The 19197-nt window shown below is 40.9% G+C and overlaps 1 protein-coding gene across 6 annotated transcripts; it reads left to right on the plus strand.

Moving 5' to 3' along the window:
• The first annotated feature begins 253 nt into the window (after positions 1 to 253).
• On the plus strand, positions 254 to 18303 carry LOC120032414 (zinc finger protein 883-like). Of its 6 annotated transcripts, none has more exons than XM_038978502.1 (4): positions 254 to 526; positions 1271 to 1329; positions 3614 to 3794; positions 5831 to 8066. In XM_038978502.1, exons 2-4 carry the CDS (start codon positions 1321 to 1323, stop codon positions 7774 to 7776), a joined length of 2136 nt encoding a protein of 711 aa, XP_038834430.1. In that variant the 5' UTR covers positions 254 to 526; positions 1271 to 1320; the 3' UTR covers positions 7777 to 8066. The 6 variants fall into 6 exon arrangements, with proteins under 6 accessions (XP_038834430.1, XP_038834431.1, XP_038834434.1 ...); XM_038978503.1 differs by having other exon boundaries at positions 309 to 338; XM_038978506.1 differs by lacking the exons at positions 254 to 526; positions 1271 to 1329 and adding an exon at positions 16292 to 18303 and having other exon boundaries at positions 3267 to 3794; positions 5831 to 7729.
• The last annotated feature ends 894 nt before the right edge of the window (positions 18304 to 19197 follow it).

Below are 19197 nucleotides of genomic sequence, written 5' to 3' on the forward strand. Positions count from 1 at the left end.
GAGAGCGAGCAGGGTTGTACCCTGAAGTTGGATGGTAATTCAATACGTAAGTTCCAAAATGGTGACAAATACTGTCATTACATGACTCCCCTGGACTAAATCAAAAAATACTAATAGCTTCCCAGACTGAAATTGAAAAAGCATGACACTCCCCCATTTTCCTCCGAGAAATACAGTAATTGCTTACATTTCTGCCTGTCCCTGAAGTATAATGGATATATACTGAAGTCCAGTTGGGGGCGGTAATGCAAGATATTGGATGCTTTAATGGTGGGTGCCATTAAAGCCCACTGAAGAAGAATAAGTAGAATTTGGTCATTGCAAATCTTTTCCGATATGTGAGATAATTTACTTGTTCTCTGTACTATCGTATAGCTTTGGAATCGGGACATTATCTACTGCGGAGAAAAATATGCAGGTTTCTCGACTCATATCCTGACTATGAGAAGGGACTGAGTGACGATTCGTTTAGCAACCTTGTGACCCAGCATGACAACGTGAACGAGATTGTTCGACAGTCTGCTGGGTGAGGCGATATACGTTCCTCCATTCATTAACGAATGGGATTCCTAAATCCTCCTTTCCCTAATGTCGCTGTTAAATCGAGATAGTAGTGTATTTTGTTATTGCATGGCCAGTGTGAGCCAGAACGCTAACTAGCCAGCTAACGTTACATGTCAGTCAGTAGTTGTCATTCCAAATGCGGTGGTCAGTGGATAAACTAGCTCCGAGTTGAACATATGTCAGAAAACGAACTAGTAGCCAGTTGTTGTTGCCCATGGTGGAATCATATCAAACCCACGGGCTCCTGAGTCTAACTAACGTAACAATCGCGTTCACGTAACGTTACCTAGCGCCGCGAGTTAGCAATTTGCTACCTAGCTAAGCTGTTTTATATCAAAACGATGAAATGAATCAAACACTGTAGTTAGCTAGCAAGCCACCCTCGGCGATAATGTTATTGTGGGGCAGGAATGTCAGATTCGTGTTTTAATTGTATGTTCACTGTCATTGAAGTTGATGGTTACTACTGGTTACAGATCCGAAGCGAGAAATTGTCCGCAATGTTTTTATTTCGTTTAGGCCTCAGTGACGTCAAGCACTTAAGAACACTCATCCAGTCACCCGACAGGTTTTATGTCGAGATGAATGAATATTCATGACATTGCCCCTTCCTGCTGAAGGAAATTACGCCTCCCGGGAGACCTCTTGTGAACACTTTTTAAAAAAGTAACTTTTCTACTGTTGACTTTTTTTTTCTACAATTCAGGATATCATTTATATGACAAGTTGTCTGATAAAGGAACAATAGCTTCCTCAATGGATCAGGTAAGTCTGGTTTCCTTTTAACAGTATAGGCCTGCTGTGCTATATAAAATGTCTAGGCCTAGTTTTCATCATCTTTGATCCTCCACATTCCAGTGTTCTGTGTTATTGGCTGGACAAAAAAACCTACTAATGTATCATGCATAGGAATCTGGGTTAATTACTTCATTATCTCTCCTTCCTCCCAAAGTGTGCACTTGTTCACCTCCACTGATTTTGAAAGTCAGATTATCCATTATATGACCAGATACTGAAAATACATCATCTCCTGTGGGGTTTATCAGCGGTTGGCATCTAACTTTATGGTACATTAAGCCATCTCCTGTACTGGAGTGTGGGCCAGCGACAGGGATCGAGGAACTAAATCCTATGTGCCAGCCCCGTTTCTCTTAAAACATAAATATTTGCGACTGTGTCTAACAATGTTCAACTCAGTATGCTTATCAAACTCAATTTCTGTACCCTATTGTCCCTTATACAGTATCACTCTCTCTTTCCCTATCATACTGCCCACACTATCAGTACATGCTCCACTGTCTCTGTTTCCTGGCAGTAATCACACCTTCCTGTTGAATGATTTCCTATCACATTTAATAACTTATTCAGCTGGCTGTGCCCTACTCTTAGCCTTGTAAGGAAAGCCTCCTCTCTTCTGTCCATTCCTACCATCCTCCCCTACTTTACTCTGTACCTGGAATAGGGGCGGCAGGTAGCCTAGCGGTTTATAGCGTTGGGCCAGTAACCTGAGCCGACTAGGTGGAAAATCTGTCAATGTACTTTTGAGCAACTTAACACTAATTGCTCCTGTAAGTCACTCTGATAAGAGTTTCTGCTAAATGACTAAAATATAAACACTGAATAAATGCCTGCCCTTATTGTCACTGTTCCACTGCTCCTGCCATCTCTGCACCACCACTGCCCATATCATTCCCTTAGCCTCTGCCTTGCTCATTGGCACCTCCACCTCCTGTCTCCTAAGGGCGTGTTTAGCTAGCACATCTACTTCCTCATTCCCTTCCACCCCCACATGGGCCGGGACCCAAGCAAAGCTTATATGGACACCCATATGTCTCACCTGGGCATGAATTTGAATTCCTTCATATAGCAGGCCTCGTATAGCAGGCCTTGTCTGCTATTTGAGCTAAATGATTGCCAACTCAACACAGCACATGAGACAGAACATATAACTACACTGTCTGGTTTGACTTCCTCCGCCCACTGCAAGGCCAACAGTATGGCCATCAGCTCTGCCATGTACACAGCCAGGTGGTCTGTAATTTGTCTCCTGACAGCCACCCCACTCTCCTGTTCAACAACGGCTGGTCCAATCTGACCTGTCCTTGGGTCTTTTGATCCATCTGTATATATGGGCAAAAAATACTGATTTACAGTTAACAGTCGCCTTTTAAAGAACTTGCATTGATCAACCCCCTCCCTGTCTTTCCGTACTCTCTTCAACACTTGTAAATCAACTACTGGAGGTGGGAGTAGCCATGGTGGACTCACAGGGATAGGTACCGTGGGGCTAAAGTCCCTGCCATACATTCCCATCTGCCTCGCCTGCTTATCACCCACCCATCCAAAGCTTTTATTCTGTCCACGTTCATGCTCCCAACTTTTCTGTAGCTCCCCTTTTGTGGGGTGAGACACCTCATGTTCCTGTAAGTTAAAACCCAATAATTAATTGCCAGCGATTGCCTTCTAATATGTAATGGCAATGAAAATAAATGTCTTCACAAATGGAAGGCAGTCGTTACCACAGCAACAAAGTCAAAAATGTATATCATAGAAATTCATGGTAACAGAAATGTGTTTTTTTGATTTTAAGGTTAGGGTCAGGCATGAGGTTAGCAGTGTGCTTAAGGTTAGGTTTAAGATTACATTTTAAGAAGAGAAATTGTTGAAATGGGCGTGGCTTATGACTTTGTGGCTGTGGTAACTAGTGACGACCTGGCACTACTGTTTTTTTCTCAAAGTTGCTGGCATGTCACGTGTCCTACTTTTCTCAGTACACTCGTAACAACCTAATCATTACGAAATGTATATACGCTCAAATTAGCCACAAGTCGTTTTGAAAGGTAATGACTGGTAAAAGAAATATGGTGGAAACTCTGACTAGCCCATGCCTCTACAAACCCAATGCTATTAGATTTGTGGAAAGTAGGGAACGATTGAACATTTGAGAAAAAAGGTGATATTCTAGGGATGTACCCAAATCAGAGGTGTGGACTAAATTAATCAAATATTTGGTTTAATGATACTGTTTAATATTTATTGTGGCCACCAGGACAAAGCTAGCACGTTTCCCTCCACCCTCCTGGAGTCCCCAGGTCAAACGTCTCCGGGTACCGCTTTACTGCAGGGTCTGGTCGACTGCAGGAAAACACCGGGGCCGAGTGGAACTGAGAGAGGAGGAGAAGAAGAAGAGAAGGAAGATGGAGATTTGATTTCATTAAGTAAGAACCATGGTGTGTAGATTAGACTACAGTCTGCTTCTGAAACTATAGCGAAGGTGCATAAAGATGGCTGCCTGCATGTACTTACCACAAATTCCTTGTTTTGCTAAGTTCACTGTATTCTACTTTGCTCTCCTTTACTGCTATTTTGGTATGCTCATTAGCACAGTAAACATGATCCCAATTTTAGCTTCAAGTCGCCGGCAATTTGAAAAAAACAAAAAGTAGATTGTTGATTTATTGGAACATTGTTCAATGTCGCGCACCGTAGTTTCAGAACTCAGTGGATAAAACAATGACGTCATATCAGAGTTCTGCCATCTTTATGAACTTAGTCATTCATTGATTAATTATATATGAAAATATCTGGGTCATTTGGCCAAGTGTAACTTGGTCAAAAGATTTTACCATTCTGTAACAAAGAGCACATGTTCAACTTCACAAAAAACAAGACATTGAATAAAAATATTACTACACTAAGTGCCTATGTGCCAAATAAAGTAACCTGGTTGACTGTAACAGGGGACTACTGAAAACAACAAAACCACCAGATTACATGGGTAAAATAGTCCTTTAAATGAACCATAACACTGCTTGTGACAGGGGGAATGGAAGGTTGTTTTGTGAGACAAGGAGTGGCATTTGAATGCAATCTTCACCAAAAAATGTAATTGTAAAACATTTCTAGCATGTCTATGTATGGGGAGAGGGTTGACTTGCTCAGTTTTGCACCACAAAACAGCAATAAATTGATAAAAAGAGTAGAACCACCTGCTTTTACTCTGATTTTGACTATTAGATGTTCAATGTTTGTTTTCAAAACATATTTTTTAAAGGAATAGTTTCACCATATTAAAACGAGAGTTCAGTTCATGTAACAGTGTTGACCTTAAAATGAGGGACAGACGTAAATGAATTACTAATCACATCCATAGTAACCTTCAGAAATGACTTTGTCAAAGCAACAAAATAACTAGTGCTTTACAATGAGTATGTTTACATGTGTTAGGTTCTGAACTAACAGAGTAAAAACTCAGACAACTAGGAGAGGCTCAAACCAAGATTATTCACCCACTGGGTCATACAGCTGCAAAGACATGATTACACAAGCACATATATTTATACCCTCCTACTAGGCGGAGTCAACTCCTTGCACAGCTAGACAGCCAACACATCTTTGTTGCTAGGCAGGAACTTAATTGTTTCCTCTCATTGGTGTTGTCATGGCCTTGCCTGATGCTAGAACCCTTGTGGGCGTGGAAGTATATGTGTCAAATAGGACTGTTTCTTCTCACTTCATCAGCCTACCACAAATTCCTCGCTCCTCTCTAATCCACAGCTGTCCAATTTATCAGTGACTGAAACCGGACTGTTGCCCTTTGCCTCCCTCCTTAGGAAATAACATGTTTTGACAGTGTAAACTTTCTGCACCCCTCCCTTGTCTCACTCAGTAACTTTCCATACACTTAGTTCCTATCCACCCTCCATTGACCCCAACATATACATTCCTTCTACATGCAAAGTAATCAACAAGTTCTAGTATGGTAACATGAATAGGTATATTTCAAGCTAGAATCCAACACATCCCCAATCATCATTTGACATTAAACTAGTTATGGCAGTAGGCCGACTATGGCATTAGTCATGTAAACACCTTACTCTGCTTATCTTAATTGGCTTAAGTTGACAATCAAAGTGACGCTGTTAAAAACACCTGGTTTTCTGAGCAATTTCTCAATTTATTAGGACACGTCAAGGCCTTCAGATTCATAGAGGCATATTTCATCTTTACATGTTCTAGCACGAGCAGCGCAAGCTTCCTTCTTTTGCTCGAGTGCAGTGAGTTCAGGAAAACAAAGTAAGCATCTTAGAAATAGTTTTCACGTACAAACGTTATGTCAGAATTCGGAATCAAATATGCTTCTAAAAAATAACATGGTTGCTGTGGTAGTACAATTATTTTGATTGCCAATTTTCAGCATTTATCAAAGTCCCATCAGGTAGCCTGATTTCAGATGTCCATGCTATTCAATGTCTTTGTTTCACAGGGGACAGCCCTAATCGTTGCTCTCTCAGTGGGAAGGGCTTATCATCTGGGGAGCCTCGACAACATCATGATGCTGACAAGAAAGAGAAGAGTCTCTCCAGACCAGAACACCTCAAGAAACACCAGCAGAGACGTATAGGGAAGAAACCTCACCACTGCTGCTTTGACAGTGGGAAGGGTTTTGCTAAACAGAGGGAATTGATCATTTACCAGCGAAGTCACACCGGAGAGAAACCGTACCACTGCTCTCAGTGCGGGAAGAGTTTCGCTGCATCTAAAACCTTAAAATCTCTGAGAATTCATACAGGGGAGAGGCCTTACCCCTGCTTTGATTGTGGGACGACTTTCAATCAATCAAGAGCCCTGACAACACACCAACACATACACACAGGAGAGAAGCCTTACAGCTGTGATCAGTGTGGGAAGAGCTTCCGGAAGTCAGGACACCTGACTACACACCAACGCATACACACAGGAGAGAAGCCTTACAGCTGTGATCAGTGTGGGAAGAGCTTCAATCAATCAGGAGATCTGACAACACACCAACGCATACACACAGGAGAGAAGCCTTATAGCTGTGATCAGTGTGGGAAGAGCTTCAGGAACTCAGGACACCTGACTAGACACAAACGCATACACACAGGAGAGAAGCCTTATACCTGTGAAGAGTGTGGGAAGAGCTTTGCACTATCCGGAAATCTGACTACACACAAACGCATACACACAGGAGAGAAGCCTTATAGCTGTGATCAGTGTGGGAAGAGCTTCAATCATTCAGGATCCCTGATTACACATCAACACATACACACAGGAGAGAAGCCTTATAGCTGTGATCAGTGTGGGAAGAGTTTCAATCATTCAGGAAATCTGACTTCACACCAACGCATACACACAGGAGAGAAACCTTATAGCTGTGTTCAGTGTGGGAAGAGCTTCAGGAAGTCAGGACACTTGACTGAACACCAGCGCATACACATAGGAGAGACTTCTTATAGCTGTGATCAGTGTGGGAAGAGCTTCAATCAACCAGGAGACCTGACTAAACACCAACGCATACACACAGGAGAGAAGCCTTATCGCTGTGATCAGTGTGGGAAGACCTTCAATCATTCAGGATCCCTGGTTACACACCAACGCATACACACAGGAGAGAAGCCTTATAGCTGTGATCAGTGTGGGAAGAGCTTCAATCAATCAGGAGACCTGACTACACACCAACGCATACACACAGGAGAGAAGCCTTATAGCTGTTATCATTGTGGGAAGAGCTTCAGGAACTCAGGACACCTGACTGCACACCAACGCATACACACAGGAGAGAAGCCTTATAGCTGTGATCAGTGTGGGAAGAGCTTCAATCAATCAGGAGACCTGACTAAACACCAACGCATACACACAGGAGAGAAGTCTTATAGCTGTTATCATTGTGGGAAGAGCTTCAGGAACTCAGGACACCTGACTGCACACCAGCGCATACACACAGGAGAGAAGCCTTATAGCTGTGATCAGTGTGGGAAGAGCTTCAATCAATCAGGATACCTGACTATACACCAACGAATACACACAGGAGAGAAGCCTTATAGCTGTAATCAGTGTGGGAAGAGTTTTGCTCGAGATTCCACCCTGACTGCACACCAACGCATACACACAGGAGAGAAGCCTTATAGCTGTGATCAGTGTGGGAAGAGCTTCAATCAGTCAGGAGACCTGATTACACACCAACGCATACACACAGGAGAGAGACCTTATAGCTGTGATCAGTGTGGGAAGAGTTTTGCTCGAGATTTCACCCTGACTACACACCAGCTCACACACACAGGAGAGAAACCTTACTCCTGTCTATGTGGAAAGAGCTTTGCTCATTCAGGGTCACTGAAAAAACACCAGAAATCACAACCATGTCATCTTTTATCTACCTCCTCTCCGGCACCGGTTCCAGATCCCTAAATAAAGTTTCAATAGAAAACATATTGTAAAGAGTCATGCAACTCCCATTCTTTATCAGTTTACTAAGTCTGATTACCATGGTAACCTGTGTAGATAATATGCAGCTCTGATCCATATGTATCAAGCTTCTTGGAGTAGGAGTGGTGTGTGTGTGTGGTGGGGTGGAGGTGTTCAGAGCTGTATCTTATTTCATTAACTCCTATTATCCATTAATTAACTTTAATGTAGAATAATGTTTCAACAATATTAGGTATGTATTCAATAGATAAATATTAAATCCATTATCTGTTCAACGTCTGCTTATCACATTAATTATATGCTTTTAAAATCTATAATAATATTTTTTTTATAAGGAACATAGGCCTCTTGTATAATTTCTTTGGTCCTAAAGATGTTAACATATTTATTTTTAAAACCCTTCATCAGGTTTTACTGTAGCTGATGAGCCATGAGGAAGTGTGGTCAAAAATACTATTAGTGTGGTCATATTATGTTGTTGCATTTGTTTTCAATGATTTTAATGGGTATATCTTTCAACTTTCCTTATTGTACAGTACCAGTGAAAAGTTAGGCCACAGTTAATCCTTCAAGGGTTTTTCTTTATTTTGACTATTTTCTACATGTAGGATGTACATGTACATGTAGGATAATAGTGAAGACATCAAAACAATGAAATAACACATATGGAATAATGTAGTAACCAAAATATATGTTAGATTCTTCAAGGTTGCCTTGATGACAGCTTTGCACACTCTTGGCATACTCTCAACCAACTTCATGAGGTAGTGACCTGGAATGCTTTTCCAACATTCTTGGAGTTCCCACATATGCCGAGCCCTTTTTGGCTGCTTTTCCTTCACTCTGCGGTCCAGCTCATCCCAAACCATCTGATGCAGCACTCCATTACTCTCCTTCTTGGTCAAATAGCCTTCACACAGCCTGGAGGCGTGTTTTGGGTCATTGTCCTGTTGAATAACAAATGATAGTCCCATTAAGTGCAAACCAGATGGGATGGCGTATTGCTGCAGAATGCTGTGGTAGCCTTGCTGGTTAAGTGTGTGCCTTGAATTCTAAATAAATCACAGACAGTGTCATCAGCAAAGCATCCCTACACCATAACACCTCTTCCTCCATGCTTCACAGTGGGATCCACACATGCAGAGATCATCTGTTCACCTTTTCAGAGGGGTTTGGTTAAATGCCGAAGACACATTTCAGTTGAATACATTCTGTTGGACAACTGACAAGGTATCCCCCTTTCCCTTTTTTTTTGTTATTTTACCAGGTAAGTTGACTGAGAACACGTTCTCATTTGCAGCAACGACCTGGGGAATAGTTACAGGGGAGAGGAGGGGATGAATGAGCCAATTGTAAACTGGGGATTATTAGGTGACCGTGATGGTTGAGGGCCAGATTGGGAATTTAGCCAGGACACCGGGGTTAACACCCCTACTCTTACGATAAGTGCCATGGGATCTTTAATGACCTCAGAGAGTCAGGACACCCGTTTAACGTCCCATCCGAAAGACGGCACCCTACACAGAGTAGTGTCCCCAATCACTGCCCTGGGGCATTGGGATCTTTGTTTAGACCAGAGGAAAGAGTGCCTCCTACTGGCCCTCCAACACCACTTCCAGCAGCATCTGGTCTCCCATCCAGGGACTGACCAGGACCAACCCTGCTTAGCTTCAGAAGCAAGCCAGCAGTGGTATGCAGGGTGGTATGCTGCTTACTCTGTGTCTCACAAAGATTTTTGGAACCAAAAATCTAAAATTTGGACACATCAGACCAAAGGACAGATTTCCACAAGTCTATTGTGCATTGCTCGTGTTTCTTGGCCCAAGCAAGTCTCTTCTTCTTGTTTGTGTCCTTTAGTAGTGGTTTCTTGGCAGCAGTTCGACCATGAAGGCCTGATTCATACAGTCTCCTCTGAACAGTTATGTTGAGATGTGTCTGTTAGTTGAACTCTGTGAAGCATTTATTTGGGCTGCAATTTGAGGTGCAGTTAATTACCGATTTCTGAGGCTGGTAACTCTAATGAACCTATCCTCTGCAGCAGAGGTAACTCTGGGTCTTCCTTTCCTGTGGCGGTCCTCATGAGTGCCATTTTCATCAAAGCGCTCGATGGTTTTTGCGATTGCACTTTCCGGATTGACTGACCTTCATGTCTTAAAGTCTTGATGGACTGTCATTTCTCTTTGCTTATTTGAGCTGTTCTTGCAGTAATATAGATTTGGTCTTTTACCAAATCTTCGGTATACCACCCCTACCTTGTCACAACACAACTGATTAGCACAAACACATTAAGAAGGAAATACATTTCACAAATTAACTTTTAACAAGGCACACCTGTTAATTGAAATGCATTACAGGTGCCTACCTCGAAGCTGGTTGAGAGAATTCCAAGAGTGTGCCAAGCTTTCATCAAGGCAAAGGGTGGCTAATTTGAAGAATATCAAATATATTTTGATTTGTTTAACAATGATTCCATATGTGTTATTTCATAGTTTTGATGCCTTCACTATTATTCTACAATGTAGAAAATAGTCAAAATAAAGAAAAACCCTTGAATGAGTAGGTGTGTCCAAACTTTTGACTGGTACTGTATATTAAGTGTGCTCCAAAAAGACTTTCACACATTTTTATTGTGAATCGAATGATGTGTTGGTTGTTAGGAAGAGGCATCATGGGGGCAGAAAGCCAGCTCTGCCCATCAGTACTTATAGGTCATGTCAACCACAGACCTCACACTGTTCGGTTTTCTCACGGCCAGTAAGTTCTCCTACCAAACTTCTCTCTCTTCACTCTGAAAATACACTTGATAATATCTTATACCTTACTATTGGTGATTTGTTATGCAGAACGAATGATTGCATGTAAATGTCATTGTAAAACATATCTGGAATGTGGTTTCATGTTTTCTTCATTTGTTTTACATTGCTGATTGTATATTCATTTATTTAAACATGTATTTTTTTATATTTAGTTGTATTATGTAGAAGAGACCAATATGTTGTTGGTGGCCTGGGTCCCAACACTCGATGTTGTAGTCCTGGTCCTGAGAATAGAGACCAGGATATGTTGTTGCCCTGTGTCCCAACACTCAATGTTGTAGTCCTGGTCCTGAGAATAGAGACCAGGATATGTTGTTGGCCTGGGTCCCAATACTCAATGTTGTAGTCCTGGTCCTGAGAATAGAGACCAGGATATGTTGTTGGCCTGGGTCCCAACACTCAATGTTGTAGTCCTGGTCCTGAGAATAAAACAGGTTTAAAACAACAACAGAGAAACATGTGTCTTACAGTGCTACACATCTGTTATAATAAGTGCTTTTTACTGCTTTATTGAAGTATCAGGTGTAGTTTTTCATGCAGGATGAATTAAATGTTCAAATATGTTGGAATGATGAGTTGCATGCATCATGCATGCTCTGCACTTTATTTGGCTAGTAGGCAAATAGGTCTACATTAGGGTATAATGACTCTATGGCTACATGCTTCCAGAAGGGCGTCTTCTGAGGCTGAGAGGTGCTTTTACTAAGGCGCGTGGTGCTGCATGCAGATCACAAGCTCTTCAACTGGGTAGCAGTGTCACAATGGAGGGAACAGCCTATAGGGAGACTACCTAAGACCACTGCAACAGTTATTGTAAAGTGTGGGAATAAGCTTATTCTAGACTAGCCTACATTTAACCTCTCCCTTGTTCATTTCAAAGTCCATATGTTCATGCCCCGATTCATATAAATCATGTCAAATTATTTTAAATTCATATTAACCCCTCCCACAGAATATGCTTTGGCAAGATTGAGTGATTAAATACGTTTAAAAATATGATTTAAAAAAAAATTGTGGTAAAGGCTCCAGTGGTCATACATAATTCATAGATTCACCAAACATCGATCATTATTTATGTTTCATTATTCCTGGTTTATACTACTGGTTATGATTGCAGACAGAGCCCAGAGAATGGGATGGTGCCATATTTAATTAGTCACTTAAGTGATAATGCCCGAGATGCGGGTATTTGGACGATATATTGGCACTGGTGTTGTCAGGCCCGAGACGGTTCGGTTGCTAGAGACGTGACCCAGTCGTTCAGTCTTTTTGTTCTGTATCTATGGACGCGACCCAGTTGTTCATTCTAAATGTTCCATTGCCACACTGGCTGGCCACGTTCTTTTCCTATGCTTCCTGGCTGATGTTTTGGTCACTTTTGAATGCTGGCGGTGCTTTCACTCTAGTGGTAGCATGAGACAGAGTCTACAACCCACACAAGTGGCTCAGGTAGTGCAGTTCATCCAGGATGGCACATCAATGCGAGCTATGGCAAAAAGGTTTGCTGTGTCTGTCAGCGTAGTGTCCAGAGCATGGAGGCGCTACCAGGAGACAGGCCAGTACATCAGGAGACGTGGAGGAGGCCGTAGGAGGGCAACAACCCAGCAGCAGGACCGCTACCTCCGCCTTTGTGCAAGGAGGTGCACTGCCAGAGCCCTGCAAAATGACCTCCAGCAGTTGCTTCCTAAGTGGACAGTTTGATTTCACAGAAGTGTGATTGACTTGGAGTTACATTGTGTTGTTTAAGTGTTCCCTTTATTTTTTTGAGCAGTGTATATTGATCAAATAAGCCAGAAGCCAGATTCTGGGCCCAGTTATCCCTCTTGCTTCTCCTCTTCTGTGTTGTTTGATAGGAAATGACTGGTATGAGATATATGGTGGAAACTAGCCCATGCCTCCACCAACCCAATGCTCTTAGATTTGTGGGTTGTAGTGAACGATTCAACATTAAAGGAAAAGGGAGATGTTCGAGGGATGCACCCAACTCAGAGGTTTAGACTGACTTAATACAATATTTGGTTTAATGGTAATCTATGTAAAATACTTCTTGTGGCCAACAGGACAAATCTAGCCCGTTCCCCTCCACCCTCCAGACCACAGGTCGACCGCCTCCCGGTACTTTACTGCTGGTTCTGGTCGACTGCAGGAAAACACCGGGGCAGAGTGGAACTGAGAGACGAGAAGAGGAATATGGAGATTTCATTAAGTAAGAACCATGGTGTGTGGATTAGACACAGTCTGTTTCTGTAACAATTCATTGATTAATTATATATTGATGAAAATATCTGGTCGATTTTAAGAAGTGGTTAAAAACAATGTTTGATTTCACATCATTTTAACATTCTGTCATAAAGAGCAAGAGCTCAACTAAATAAAGACTCCCTCACGAGATTGGCCTGTTGAGATACTCCCTGTTTGCGCATGTGTTCCAAGTGGCTGTCAGGTAAAAGTAGAGGATAGCAGACAACATGATTCTTAGTGAAAGGGGGTGTTGTTGAACGTTTTCTTGACTGTTATAGATCACGTAAAATGTTATCCAGGAACTTTCTGAAGTAATATTAGGCTACGTGAGACGTTTATTTGCTCTAACTTATTTACGTTTTGATATTGAAGTAGATGTTTGATTGCTCTGGTCTAGGGGCGCATCAGTTGCAGCCTTGAGAATCGAATTTTCTCTCCGCAAGTCCCTAGTCATTATCTCTACACTACAACAAAGTAGTTAAACTGTACTGTAGCTTACAACATTTCATGCCATACAAAGAAACAATAGCTTCCAAAATGGATCGGGTAAGTCTGGTTTTAACAGTATAGGCCTGCTGTGTTGTGCAAAATGTCTAGGCCTAGTTTTCATAATCTTTGATCCTCCACATTCCTGTGCTCGGTTTAAACGGCCGGACAAAAAAAACATGACGGAAAAACTTGTTGGGATTTTTTTCTTCTCCTTCAAAGTAGCCTAAGTATGTTTCGGAATTTGGGACTATGACCTAATTATCTCTCCTTCCTCACAAAGTGTTGACATTCCTTCACTGATTTCGAATACATTGTCCATTATTTGACCAGATACTCAAGTGGCCGTTCTAACAAAGAAAATAAATGTCTTCAACAATGGAAGGCAATTGGAAAAAGGCAAGATCAGGTGGGACCATTATAGCCAACGAGAGGGCAGATATTGATGGGGTTTACGAGAGGGCAGATATTAATGGGGTTTACGAGAGGGCAGATATTAATGGGGTTTACGAGAGGGCAGATACACAGAGTTTAATTTCTATTTCGCATTTTAATCTATTTAGGATTAGGCATAACGTTAGAAGTGTGGTTAATGTTAGGGTTAGGAATAAAGTTAAAAGTGTGGTTAATGTTAGGGTTAAAATCACATGTTAATAAGGACAATGGTAGAAATAGGCGTGGTTTATGACTTTGTTTGCGGTAACTAGTGACGACCAGGCACTACTCCCATATAAACTGTCCTACTTTTATCAATAGACTCCTAACAACCTAATCGTTACGAATTTTATATTCGATCAAATAAAACAGAAGACAGCTTTTAGCCCGAGTTATCCCTCTCGCTTCGCCTCTTCCTCGCTGTTTGAAAGGAAATGACTGGCATAAGAAATATGGTGGAAACTAGCCCATTCCTCCACCAGCCCAATGCTATTAGATTTGTGGGAAGTAGTGAACGATTCAACATTTGTGGAAAAATTTGATATTCTAGGGATGCACCCAAAATCAGAGGTTTAGACTAAATTAATAAAATATTTGGTTTAATGTTAATCAATGTAGAATACTTATTGTGGCCAACAGGACAAAGCTAGCCCGTCCCCCTCCACCCTCCCGGAGTCCCCAGGTCAATCGCCTCCCTGTACTTTACTGCTGGGTCTGGTCGACTGCAGGAAAACACCAGGGCAGAGTGGAACTGAGAGAGGAGAAGAGGAACATGGAGATGTGATTTCATTACGTAAGAACCATGGTGTGGATTAGACTACAGTCTGCTTCAGTAACAATTAATTGATTTAAGTATATATTGATTCAAATATCTGGTCGATTTTAAGAAGTGGTTAAAAACAACGTTTGATTTCACATCATTTTAACATTCTGTCATAAAGAGCAAGATCTCAACTAAATAAAAAAACACGTTTGTCATCTCAAGAGGTTACATGGAAATAAATACTATAGTAAGTGCCAATGTGTCAAATAAAGTAACAGGGTTGACCGTAACAGGGGACTAGTGAAACAAAAAAAAACACTACATTGTTAAAATAGTCCTTTAAATCAGTCATGAATCTGCTTGTGACAGGGGGATGGAAGCTAGTATTGTGCAATAGGGAGTAGTAATTGAATGCAATCTTAACCAAAAAAGTTTTTGTTAAAACATTTCTAGCATGTCTGTGTCTGGATAGAAGGGTTGAGATGCTCAGTTTTCCACCACAAAACAGCAGAGAATTGTCAAAAAGAGTAGAACCAGCTCACCTGCTTTTACTCTGATTTGACTATTAGATGTTTAATGTTTCTTATTTTTTAAAGAATAGTTTAACCATATTAAAACGAGAGTTCAGTTCATGTAACAGGGTAGACCTTAAAATGAGGGACAAATGTAAATGAATCACTAATTACATTAAATAAATAATGTTCAGAAATGACTGTCAAAGTAACCAAATAACCAGTGCTTTACATGCACACTAATAATTTCCTATTAAACTGATTATGTCAGTAGGCTGAGTTTGGCATTAGTCATGTAAACACCTTACTCTGCAGATCTTAATTGGTGTAAGGTCATAACAGAAGGAAGCATACGCCTTTAAAAACACCTTGTTTTCTGATCAATCTTTAGAATGATTAGGACATGAAACACTTTAATCAGAGTTATAGAGGTGTATTTCATCTGCATGTTCTAACACAAGCAGCGCCAGCTAACTTCTTTTGACCGAGTCCAGTGAGTTCAGGAAAAATCTGAAAATATGCAGCTTTATTTATCCGAACTCAAATATGTTGAAAATAACATGGTCGCTGTTGTAGAACCTTTATTTTGATTGCCTATTTTTTGCATTTATCAAAATGCCGTCAGGTAGCCTGATTTCAGATCTGTCCATATAAACAGGTTTATGAGGTGAAATTGTTCTATTTTCCAAGCTTGTCAACGTTTAAATCAAACTCCTATTACTAATTGACTATTCACAATAATCATATTATTCTGTGCTTGTAACCGTACTCAATGATGGTAAACCTAGGAGTAATTATTGTACTTGTTGGGTTAAAATCTTTCTGACGTTAAACAGGGTTGACGGAGGGACTTGTCAAAATGCTGAATTGTGTCACTTTAGCAAGTTTTTATTCATATAAACAATCGAATTAATAAAATACTCCATGTGTTCTGTATTAAATGACACTTTATTTAATATAACATAGATTTAAAATGGAATATTGGTGCACAATTATTACTGGAAAAATATCAAAAGGACGCAAAAGGCATTCATTTAATGGAAATACCGATCTGTTTATGGACCCATATTTGCAAAACTTAATGATTAAATGTCTCTGTTTCACAGGGGACAGCCCTAACCGTTGCTCTCTTAGTGGGAGGGGCTTATCACCTGGGGAGCCTCAACAATGTCATGATGCTGACAAGAAAGAGCAGAGTCTCTCCAGATCAGAACACCTCAAGAAACACCAGCACAGACGTATAGGGAAGAAACCTCACCACTGCTGTTCTGACTGTGGGAAGAGTTTTGCTAAACAGAAGGAATTGATCATTCATGAGCGGATTCACACCGGTGAGAAACTGTACCACTGCTCTCAGTGTGGGAAGAGTTTAGCTGCATCTAAAACCTTAAATTCTCATCGGAAAATTCATACAGGGGAGATACCTTACCCCTGCTTTGATTGTGGGAAATACCTCAATCAATCAGGAGCCCAGACTAAACACATACACACAGGAGAGAAGCCTTATACCTGTGATCAGTGTGGGAAGAGCTTTAAGAAATCAGGACACCTGACTATACACAAACGCATACACACAGGAGAGAAGCCTTACAGCTGTGATCAGTGTGGGAAGAGCTTCAGTCGATCAGGAGACCTGACTAGACACCAACGCATACACACAGGAGAGAAGCCGTATCGCTGTGATCAGTGTGGGAAGAGCGTCAATAATTCAGGACAACTGACTACACACCAGCGCATACACACAGGAGAGAAACCTTATAGCTGTGATCATTGTGGGAAGAGCTTCATTCGATCAGGAGACCTGACTACACACAAACGCCTACACACAGGAGAGAAGCCTTACAGCTGTAATCAGTGTGGGAAGAGCTTCAATCAGTCAGGACACCTGACTTTACACCAACGCATACACACAGGAGAGAAGCCTTATAGCTGTGATCAGTGTGGGAAGAGCTTTGCTCGAGATTTCACCCTGACTACACACCAGAGAATACACAAAGGAGATAAGCCTTATAGCTGTGATCAGTGTGGGAAGAGCTTTGCTCGAGATTCCACCCTGACTACACACCAACGCATACACACAGGAGAGAAGCCTTATAGCTGTGATCAGTGTGGGAAAAGCTTCAATCATTCAGGATCCCTGATTACACACCAACGCATACACACAGGAGAGAAGCCTTATAGCTGTGATCGGTGTGGGAAAAGCTTCAATCATTCAGGATCCCTGACTGAACACCAACGCATACACACAGGAGAGAAGCCTTATAGCTGTGATCGGTGTGGGAAGAGCTTCAATCATTCAGGATCACTGACTACACACAAACGCATACACACAGGAGAGAAGCCATATAGCTGTGATCAGTGTGGGAAGAGCTTCATTCAGTCAGGACACCTGACCACACACCAGCGCATACACACAGGAGAGAAGCCTTATAGCTGTGATCAGTGTGGGAAGAACTTCATTCAATCAGTAGAGCTGACTAGACACCAGCGAATACACACAGGAGAGAAATCTTACTCCTGTCTATGTGGAAAGTGCTTTGGTCAGTCAGGGTCACTGATAAAACACCAGGAAGCACAAATGTGTTGTTTTTTATCTCCCTCTCCTGCACGGGTTCCAGATCCCTAAATACAGTTTCAATAGAAAACATCTTGTAAAGAGTCATCCATCTCCCATTCTCTAACAGTTTACTAAGTCTGATTACCATGGTAACCTGTGTAGCATAATATGCAGCTCTGGATCCATATGTATCAAGCGTCTTGGAGTAGGAGTGCAGTGTGTGTGTGTGTGGTGGGGTGGGGGTGTTCAGAGCTGTATCTTATTTCATTAACTCCTATTATCCTTTAAATAATGTAGAATTGTGTTTCAACAATAGTTGGTGCATATTCATGTGTGAGGGAAATGTCTGAAGAGAGAGCCTTGAATTGTACATCATGTCTCATACAAACATTGGTTCCTGTAGGTGCTGGTTAGAGCTATGAGGGGGAGAAGGTCATGACCCCCTCAGACCTTTTGGCAGAATGCCCAGTATATGTTCTGTAAGTTAAGATAGGAGACGGTGCCAGTCACATGCAGGAACCAAACGTTAATGATGAATAATATATATCATGCATGTATAACTTGTCTGTGTAAGCAGTGTATAAAAGAACTAACGGGACTGCCCCGAAAGAGCTCCTGAAGGACGTGTACTACGGTGCATTAAGTTTGTTGGAACCTTTCCAGCTTGCTGATAATAAAGAATGATTCATTTAAGTTTGACTTTGAGGCCCTGGTGGTAATTTCCAGAACACATGTATTCAATACAAAAATACATGAAATCTATTGTCTTATGTGAAGGAGATGTGTCGCACTGCATGAGGTAAATGGTGGTCACACCAGATACTGACTACCATTTTATTTTTAAAGGTATCTGTGACCAACAGATGCATATCTGTATTCCCAGTCATGTGACATCCATAGATTAGGGCATAATTCATTTAGAACAGTTTACTGATTTGTTTATATGAACTTTAACTCAGTAAAATCATATAAATTGTTGCATGTTGTGTTTCTATTGTTATTCAGTATAGTAATAATAATATAATAAACTAATTGAATAAATTAATGGGCCTACTACTGTTTTAGATGTTCTGTGTCAGAACATATACAGGTAATATATAATATCTACAGGTAATATATAATATCTACAGGTAATAAATAATATCTACTGGTAATATATAATATCTACAGGTAATATATAATATCTACAGGTAATATATAATATCTACTGGTAATATATAATATATACAGGTAATATATAATATCTACTGGTAATATATAATATATACAGGTAATATATAATATCTACAGGGAATATATTATATCTACTGGTAATATATAATATATACAGGTAATATATAATATCTACTGGTAATATATAATATATACAGGTAATATATAATATATACAGGTAATATATAATATCTACAGGGAATATATTATATCTACTGGTAATATATAATATCTACAGGTAATATATAATATCAAATTACAATAATTCATTAGAATCATTCAGAGCTGCAGGTGAAGGTGTCTTCCTCCACAGAGGAAAAGAAGAGAACACTGACCTGTAGCACCACCTGTCTTCTGACTGACAACCCCAACCCCACCTAC

The sequence above is a fragment of the Salvelinus namaycush genome, chromosome 39 (genome assembly GCF_016432855.1).
Source record: "Salvelinus namaycush isolate Seneca chromosome 39, SaNama_1.0, whole genome shotgun sequence".
Taxonomy (NCBI): Eukaryota; Metazoa; Chordata; class Actinopteri; order Salmoniformes; family Salmonidae; genus Salvelinus; species Salvelinus namaycush.

Bases quoted from the DNA above. Each gene is read 5' to 3' on its own strand.
- LOC120032414 (XM_038978506.1), top strand. From the start codon at position 3,581: ATGATACTGTTTAATATTTATTGTGGCCACCAGGACAAAGCTAGCACG. The intron at 3,795-5,830 runs GTGTGTAGATTA...TTTGTTTCACAG, and splicing joins TTCATTAAGTAAGAACCATG to GGGACAGCCCTAATCGTTGC. The intron at 7,730-16,291 runs GTCATCTTTTAT...ACAGACGTATAG, and splicing joins ACACCAGAAATCACAACCAT to GGAAGAAACCTCACCACTGC.